The sequence below is a fragment of the Abrus precatorius genome, unplaced genomic scaffold, assembly GCF_003935025.1.
Source record: "Abrus precatorius isolate BTA unplaced genomic scaffold, Abrus_2018 Scaffold7, whole genome shotgun sequence".
NCBI lineage: Eukaryota > Viridiplantae > Streptophyta > Magnoliopsida > Fabales > Fabaceae > Abrus > Abrus precatorius.
The window spans coordinates 19,336,648-19,346,545 of NW_020874417.1; the positions used below are offsets into that span (position 1 = coordinate 19,336,648).

The 9,898-nt window shown below is 33.7% G+C and overlaps 1 protein-coding gene across 1 annotated transcript; it reads right to left on the reverse strand.

Annotated features, from left to right (window-relative positions):
* Positions 1 to 3,576: 3,576 nt before the first annotated feature.
* Positions 3,577 to 4,023, reverse strand: LOC113871591. The gene has a single exon (XM_027508683.1). It carries the CDS (start codon positions 4,021 to 4,023, stop codon positions 3,577 to 3,579), a length of 447 nt encoding a protein of 148 aa, XP_027364484.1.
* Positions 4,024 to 9,898: the final 5,875 nt, after the last annotated feature.

Sequence of the window (9,898 nt, forward strand, 5' to 3'; positions counted from 1 at the left end):
TAGCTACGTGATTTTGCGCGTGTCCACTTTAAGTGGGTAGAGTAGCTACGCGCTTGCTTCACTTCAAAATTCAAAATCCATGGGTTCTGCGTAGACACTTTATGCACTTGAAGTGTCTACTTGATTGATCAACTTTCAGAATAGACTGATGCGCTTCAATTCTTCTTCCTCAAAATTTTGACTGACTTGATGAGCATAATTCCAACTACAATTCCACACATTGATCTTAATTGAATTAAAATCTGCAAACACAATTAACAATGTGATTCATTATGAAAATCATATTCCACCATTAGATTCAACTAAAAATTCAGAAAATGCAGAATTTTTAAAATTCAAAAATAACTAAAAGTAAATATTCCTAAATTAGATTCTAACAAAAGTAAAGGGATAGAAATGTGAGTTGCCTCTCACAAGTACTCTTTTAACGTCACTAGCTTGACGCCTCATATTTCTTATTCAAGAGAAATCAACTTAACACAAGATATGTTGTTTGTGAATGCCTCTCTATGATAAACCTTCAACCTTTGACCATTGACTTTAAATTCTCTCCCTATTTTCTGATCCTCAATTAAAATTGCTCCAAAGGGAGATACTTCTTTGATTAGAAAAGGTCCAGACCATCTTAATCTTAGCTTTCCTGGAAATAATTTCAGTCTTGAATTAAACAATAAAACTTGTTGTCCAAGCCTGAACTCTCTTTTCAGAATGAATTTATCATGGATCCTCTTGGTTCTTTCTTTGTACAGTTTGGCATTTTCATAGGCCTGTTGCCTAAATTTGTCCAGCTCATGTAGCTGTAGGATTCTCTTTTCTCTAGTACTAGCCAAGTCAAAATTCAGCCATTTAGTGGCCGAATATGCTTTATGTTCTAGCTCCAAAGGTAAATGACATGTATTTCCAAAGACTAATTGGTAAGGTGACATACCAATTGGAGTCTTAAAGGCAGTTCTATATGCCCACAAAGAGTCATCTAACTTCTTTGACCAATCCTTTCTTGAATTATTCACCACTTTTTCCAGAATTTGTTTAATTTCTCTATTTGACACTTCAACCTGTCCACTTGTTTGTGGATGATATGAAGTAGCAACCTTGTGTTTTACATTATACTTTGCTAAAACTGATTCAAGATGCTTGTTGCAGAAATAAGCACTTCCATCACTTATTAAAAATCTAGGCACTCCAAATCTACCAAAGATATTCCTTTTTATAAAAGAAATTACCACCTTGGCTTCATTTGTCCTTGTTGGAATGGCTTCCACCCACTTAGAAACATAATCAACTGCCACAAGAATATATTCATAAGAGAAAGATGTGGGAAAAGGTCCCATGAAATCAATCCCCCATACATCAAATAATTCCACTTCTAAAATATTTGTGAAAGGCAGCTCATGTTTCCTAGAGATGTTGCCTGTCCTTTGGCACTTATCACAACTCTCAACATAATTCTTGGCATCTTTAAAAAGTGTAGGCCAGAAAAATCCTGCTTGCAAGACTTTTACAACAGTTCTTGAACTCCCATGGTGACCTCCATAATCTGAATTATGACAATGCCATAATATCTCAGCTTGTTCATTTTGTGGGATACATTTTCTAAGTAGACCATCCACCCCAATTTTGAACAGATAAGGGTCTTCCCAAACATAAAATTTGTTGTCATGTAAAAATTTCTTTCTTTGTTGCCAAACAAATTTCTTTGGAATGAGCTGAGTGGCCTTAAAGTTTGCAATATCAGCAAACCAAGGCAGATCTTCCATAGCAAGTAGTCTTTCATATGGAAATTCTTCATTAATATCCAAAGATTTAGAGGTTAAATTGTCCAATGGAAGCCTGGACAAATGATCAACTACCCCATTTTTCTTTCCTTTTTTATCTCTAATTTCCAATTCAAACTCCTGCAGCAGGAAAATTCATCTCAATAATCTTGGCTTAGTATCCTGTTTGGACAACAAATATATAAGTGCAGAATGGTCAGTATAGACTATGACTTTGGATCCCATCAAATATGATCTAAATTTTTCAAAAGCAAACACAATAACAAGTAGTTCCTTTTCAGTAGTTGTGTAACTTACTTGTCCAGAATTTAAGACTTTGCTGGAATAGTAAATGACATGCAATTTCCTATCATTTTTCTGTCCTAAAACAGCACCTACTGCACTATCACTTGCATCACACGTTAATTCAAAAGGTAAATTCCAATCAGGTTTTGCAATAATAGGTGCAGAGATAAGTTTTTCTTTCAAAACAGAAAATGCATGCAAACAAGAATCATCAAATACAAAGTCAGCATATTTATCAAGTAAATCACTAAGAAGTTTTGCAATTTTTGAAAAATCCTTAATAAACCTCCTATAAAAACCTGCATGACCCAAGAAACTCCTAACTCCCTTAACATTAATTGGTAGAGGCAGTTTACTAATAACTTCGATTTTTGCTTGATCCACCTCCATTCCTTTTTCTAAAATTCTATGGCCAAGGACTATTCCCTCTTTTAATAATTGTTAAAAGAATTGCCAAAAATAGAAAAATCATCCATAAACACTTCAATAATTTTCTCTACTAAATCAGAAAAAATGGACAGCATACACTTTTGAAAAGTAGCGGGAGCATTGCATAATCCAAATGGACATGTAAATGCAGTCTTCTCTTGATCCATAGGGTCCACCGCTATTTAATTGTAGCCGAAATATCTATCAAGAAAACAATAATATGCATGTCCAGCTAGTCTTTCCAACATTTGATCAGCAAATGACAATGAAAAGTGATCTTTTCTAGTTGCATCATTTAATTTTCTATAGTCGATACACATGCGCCAACCTGTTACAGTCCTAGTAGTAATTAATTCATTCTTTTCATTAGGCACAACTGTCATCCCTCCTTTTTTAGGGACAACTTGGACTGGACTAACCCATTGGCTGTTCGAAATTGGGTAAATAATCCCTACATCCAACAACTTCATTATTTCTTTTCTCACTACTTCTTTCATGGCTGGATTTAGTCTTCTTTGTGGCTATACTACCAGTTTAAAATGTTCTTCAAACAGAATTCTATGCTTGCAAAAAGCTGGATTGATCCCCTCTAAATTTGAAATATGCCAACTGATTGCAGACTTATAGGCTCTTAAAATTTTCAGCAATTTCTCTTCTTCTTCTCCCTTGAGATCATTGCTAATAATCACCGGATTTTCATGTTCTTGGTCTAAGAAATAGTATCTCAAGTGAGAAGGTAACTGTTTCAGCTCTAGTTTCTCAGTTTTCTCTTCCTTCATTTCATTTTTCAGTTCTTCCTTTGCTGGATTTTCGAAAAGGAATAATTGGTAAGGTGTCCAGTTGCTGCACATATTCTCTCAATTGTTCTTCTTTTTTTACAGCAGTAGAATGATTCCCTGCAACTATTGTTTCCTTTAACAATGAGATTTCATCAGCATTATCAATAAAATGAGGGAAAGTAATAGAATCTAGAATATCAACCCTCATGCAAGTAACATCATCATTGGGATGTTTGAGTGCCTCAAATACATTAAAAACAACCTTTCATCCTGCACTCTCAACATAAGTTTTCCCTTTTGAACATCAATTAAAGCTCTCCCTGAGCTAAGAATGGTCTGCCCAAAATTAAAGGAATGTCGACATCCACTTCCATGTCCAAAATTACAAAATTTGCAGGAAAAATGAATTTGTCAATCTTAACTAGCAAATCCTCTACAACACCATAGGGATATGTGTAAGATCTGTTCGTAAGTTGTAAGGTTATGCTAGTAGGCTTGACTTCTTCTATTCCAAGTCTCTTCATGATAGCAAGCGGCATGAGATTGATGCTGGCCCCAAGATCACATAAATCTTTCCCTATGGTGCAATTTCCAATAGAAGATGGAATGCTAAAAGAACCTGGATCCTTTAATTTTTTAGGAAGCTTCCTTTGTAAAATAGCACTGAATTCTTCAGTCAAAGGGACTATTTTATCATTCTCAAGCTTTCTTTTCTTAGATAACAGCTCCTTCATGAATTTAGCATAGGAAGGCATTTGCTCAAGTGCTTCAGCAAAAGGGATATTTATTTGAAGTTTCTTCAAGACATCTAGAAACCTCTCAAATTATTTTTCTTGTTTTGGATTGGGCATTCTTTGAGGGTAAGGAAGTCTCTTGTATTTCTCCTCATCAATAGGTTGATTAGCTTCCTCAAGTATTTGCCTCTTTGTCTTCCTTACAGCCCTTGGAGAACTCTCTTTTTCTGAATTTTCTCTTTTTAGCAAGGTAAAATTTCCTTCATCTAGATCAGATTTTAATTTCTCCTCTGCAGCAAGATTGTTTCCTCTTTTTTCAGCAGGTTTGGGACTCCCCACAACAACTCCACTCCTAGTCATTACAACTTGACATTGTTCTTTTGGATTAACAACTGTATTGCTAGGAAATCTCCCCTCTTCTTTGCTGGATAATTGTTCAGCCAGCTGTCCAATTTGAGTTTCAAGCTTCTTCATGGAAGATTCTTGATTCTTGAAGCTTGTTTGGGTTACTTTCATAAATTACAGCATGGTTTCCTCCATTTAATTCAACCTTTCAGTCATAAGCTTGGAGAATTTTTTATTCCTTTGAGGTTAAGTGGCTGGATTCCCTTGAAAATAGGATTGTTGTGCTACTGGACCTGCACCAAAAAAAGGTAAAGCATAATTAAAATTCTTTGCAGCAGAATATTGAGTATTCCAATTAGAGTACTGCTGATTTCTGTTATTAGGATACTGAAAACCAGGTGGGAATGAGGGTTGTTGTCTCTGAAAATTTCTCATATAATTAATTTTCTCTTGAGGTTCATTGGTAGGTGCATCACATGCTCCATTAGCATCATTTCCTCCACAAAAATCACAAGTTGAGTATTCTGAATTGGAGCAACCTATAAGTTGCTTATTTGCTGAATTAGTGCAGCAATCTGTTCTGAAAACATTTGACTTTGCAGCTGGTTTTATGCAAGAAAAGTCTTGACTTTGCAGCAATCTGTAGAGTGTCTAGAATTAGAATTTTGATACATAGATGAGCCATCATCTCTATTTTGATACATTGATCTTGCTGAACTAAATGAGTAAAGCTGGTTTTATTTTAAAATGATTGGCTTGTATGGTAGGTCTGACTATAGAGGAGTTGTATCCATGCATGTTAGCCATTATCTTCTCTTAAGGTGTTGGTGGTGTAAGAGAAGGAATTTGAAGTTCTTCTGATTTAGGAGTAGAAGGTGTAGATTCCAATTCTTGCTCTTTCCTTGCTGAATTTTCTGCTTTTAATTCGTTTCTCAGCCTCCTCAATGTTCTGTCTATGTCCGGATCAAACACAAGAGCAGTCTTATTTTTATTTTTCCCACGCATATAACACTAAGAAAAACTGAACACAGCAGAAACACTAAAAGAAAATGATGAAAATACAAAACAATATAGTGCAGAAAATTTACTAGCAGAATATCCTTTGAAAATTTAAGAAAGAAATATAACATCTAAACATGTAACTACACAAAATACAGTGACGTAGAAATTATATAAAACTGAACAGCAAAGGTGTACAGGAAAACTAGCAAAAAATGTAATATGAAATTCAATGTATAAAAAAAAGTAAAATTTTTCAAAAAGAAAACAGAGAACAAAAAGCTCAATCTAGTTGTCTCCTTGCTACTAATGATATTGAAAATAAAGATTCCCGGCAACGGCGCCAAAAACTTGTTACTTATTTGGAGAACTAACTAGCAAGTGTACTAGGTAGCTGTAACAAGTAATAAAATTTGGAATTCAATATGAACCCCAAGTATCATCGACAAGGATCTTATTTCAATTACCGCTTCACAATTTAACAATTAGTTGAGCAAAATAATTCATTCGAGAGGTTTGTAACATATGAAAGTAAGAAATAAAGACAATCCAAAGTAATAAACTGGCTGTAAAAGCATAATACGAATTTTGTATTAAGAATGTTACATGGAAAATAGTTAAGAATCACTTCACTAGATTTTCAATTGCAACGTAATCCTGTTCTGAACTCTTGAGAATTTTAATTGATTGATAATCAATTTCACTTCTTTAACCAAAGGACAATTCCTTGCCTCATTGATCCTAATACCTAATTAAATCTCCCTAATTCCTTAGGTGAAATTCAATCAAATATTGCATTAAGTTCTGAAAATTATAGGATTACTAGATCATGATACTTATTCCTAAGATCTCAATAACCTAGGCATATGATTCAGATCTGAGAAATAAACTGAATTTTCATTGATGAAAATTCCTCTAAATTCAATTGAATGAAGGATTAGTTCACAACTACATTAAGAACAGAATCACATACTCAATTCAATTAAAATATCAAGATTCAATCCACAATTACATCACAACATCAAATCTGGATCCATAGATCCCTAACCAAAAAGGTTGAGAACAACATTATAACGGAGAAAAGAGAAGTAAGAGAAGAAGAAGACAAGAAGCGGAAGAACATCTAGAAAGACCCAATCTTCACTCTAATTCCTCTAGAAATGAAGCTTGAAAGTCGCTCCTAATCTCTCTCTCTGACTTCCCTTGAAAGTTAAAACAATTACAAAGTAAAAATATCAAAAATGAAGCAAAAGTCCCTTTTTTCTGAACCTCTAACTTCTATTTATATGGTTTTCCCCGCCTTTTGCTTTTCTACATGTTAATCTCTGGGAATTCTAGCATCAAAGGTCTTCTAGAAGCTTCTAAAACTGATTTAAGAACTCCAATTGTCCAAAATTGACACTTAGAAGTGATATTTAAAATTTTGTTATTTTTACGTAGCTACTCTGAACACTTGAAGCAGCTAAGCGCTTAATTGCGTAGCTACTCTGATCACTTGAAGCAGCTAAGCGCTTAATTGCGTAGCTACTCTGATCACTTGAAGTAGCTACGCGCACTGTGCAGTTCTGAATTATCCTTGGGCATAGCTACTCTGAACGCTTAAAGTGGCTACGCGCTCTGCGTAGCTCCTCTGGGCACTTGAAGTGGCTACGCGCTCAATTGCGTAGCTACTTTGAACACTTGAAGTAGCTACTCTCTTGATCTTTATGAATTTTCTTCTTCAAAGTGATCACTCTATGTACTTAGAGTGATTATGCCCTTCATATAACACTTGGTTCTTCATCTTTTAAGCTCAATTCCTCTACTTTCTTCACTTCAATCTTCAACTCAAATTCTCAGCTCAAGCTTCTGCACAAGGATTAAGTCACTTTTGAGTCAAATTGTTCAGAATTGGACTAAAAGTCTAAAAATCAAAACTATTTACACAATTATGAATATTAAATCAATTTTTATGATATTTTCAAGTTTACTTAGCACTTTACTACTTATTTATTAACAAAATCATACTAAAAATTATGGTAAAATGTGGATTTATCATTAGTCCTAACATGTACAATAGTAGCAACACTAATAGCTTCCATCACAAACTATTGCACCTTCAAAGAATGAGCCTTCATTGGAGGAACTAATGAGGCAAATGGCCATGAACAACCTAAATTTTCACCAAAGAACAAAAGTTAGTATTAAAACTTTGGAAAACCAAATTGGACAGGTAACTTCCTCTTTAAATCAAATGCAATATCAAGGTTCTGACAACTTACCTACACAAATGACTGTAAATCCAAAGAACGTTAGTGCCATCACCTTGAGGTTAGGCAAGAGCATTCAAGGACCTAAGAAGCATAAAGCAAAATATGAGATAGGGTAATTAACTTCAAATCTCGCTCTAAAGATATAATATCTCTAAATCTTCAATGTAAAGACCATTTGTTGCTAGCTCTAACTTGTGCATAGGGTAATTAACTTCATGAGATAGAGATTGCCTAGAAGCGTTATTCACTATAGAATCTATCTAACAAGTATACTAGGTAATTGTAGTAAGCAATAAAATATGAAATTGTGAGTTTCGAGTATTGTTTGCAGGGATTGACACATTCAAGTACCAATTTGCAAGATTAAAAATTATTTGAGCTAATCAAAATTTGATAAGGTTTGAATATTTTAGAATAAAAGCATAAATGTTCAATAAAATAGAAGGAAATAGCAAAATGATGAAGAATTTCAAAAAGAAGTTACTATTTAATTGAAGTTAGAGTTAATTTCACTTATTCTTCAATTACAAAATTGATTGCAATATGAATTCTTAAGTACCTTAATTGATTGATGATCAGTTTTACTAGGTTAATCAAAGTTCAATTCATTAACTCAATGATCTTAACATCTAATCAATTACCCTAATTCCTTAGGTGTAAATTAATCAAACATTGCATTAAGCATGAGAAATTAAGAGACAATAAGATAATGAATACTTATTCTTAAGATATTATAAATCTTGACATTCAATTTAGATCTTGTTCGCTTAACTTCCATTTATGTAATATCTCTAAGTTCAATTTAAGTGAATAGCTAATTCAAGAATCGCATTAAGAAAAAAAATTAATGTTCAATACAATCAAGAACTTAGAACTTAAATCAACAATCAATTTACAATTTTTAAATAGATTCCATCAATCCTTAACAAAAAACAAAAATCAAAAGATCATTCTATAAAAATAAGAGAAAGAAAGAGTAGAAGAGAAGGTAAGAAAAAACTCCATATATCCAAATCGTAAGCTTGATTCCTCTAAAATTGAGCTTTGAAAATCACCCCCAAATCTCTCTCTAGCTCTCTAAGAGTGTGGAAAAGAAAAAAGACATGAGAAAAGCTCCCTTAAAATCTAAGTTTCAGGCTATTTATAAGTTTTTCGTGCTTCTGGCCTAATCACTTTGGTACTAAAAATGTTTAAGCATAGGGTCACAACTGCTGAAGTGAACACTCTTAATAATGAAAGTGTTTATACACAAGGTCTCAACCATAATTACTATCTAAAGTGATCACTTTTAGTGGTGAAAGTGATCACGCGCAACACTTTTCTTAGCCTAAAGCTTTGGAAGACTCACTTTTGGCACCAAGAGTGATAACGCGCAAGGTATTTCTCAACTTACGCCTTTGGAAGACTCACTCTTGGTGCTAAAAGGAGTTACATGCAGGGCATGCCTAATACAAAGCTCTTAGAGTGATCACTCTTTGCCTCTAAAGTGTCTACGCACACCAAGTATCTTCATTCCAAGTCACTATCGTGACTACTCTTAATCCTCAAAGTGTCTGCACACTACTTTCCACCCATTTCTAAGTCAGTGGAAGATTCACTCTTGATACCAAGAGTGATTACGCGCACCATTAGTAGTGAAAGTGAATACGCTTAACATCAATTGACTTCTAGGCTTTTGAAATGTTCACTTTCTGCACACAAAGTGACTACGCTCAACGTATTTGACATTTTAAAACTTCTAACTCGTGTTTTTCCCTTGAAGTTCCTGCAAAACTAGAATAACAACAAAACTTGTGTAAGAACTCTATTAAATCTAAACAAGGTAATTTATTAAGAACAAAATTGAAATTATTGAACAATTATTTTTTATGAGGTTTTTATCTTTCTAACAACAATTTTCTATCAAAAAGCTACTAGAAAACTAAATATAAATATAACAAAATATAGATTTATCAACTGTTCATGGGCAAGTGTACCTATCAAAAAGTAATAAAGAGTTCTAAAATAAGTTCTCAAAATATCGTCTCACAAGAATTGTTTCTAATTACGAAAAAATTTCTTAATTCAATTATTTAAGCTTAAAGGAAGCGAACTCAAATAAAAACAAGGATTCAATTGTAGAACTAAAATAGCACAATCTCTGATAATAAACTAATCAAGAAGAACCTAGGGCATATTGTAACACCTTCAATTTTGTTGCCCTTATGCGGGAAAAATAGGAATTTGGTACAGGGCTTCTCGCTCAAGCGAGATAGGACTCACTCAAGCGAGATGGAGTTTTCTAAAGGATGGCATTCTGG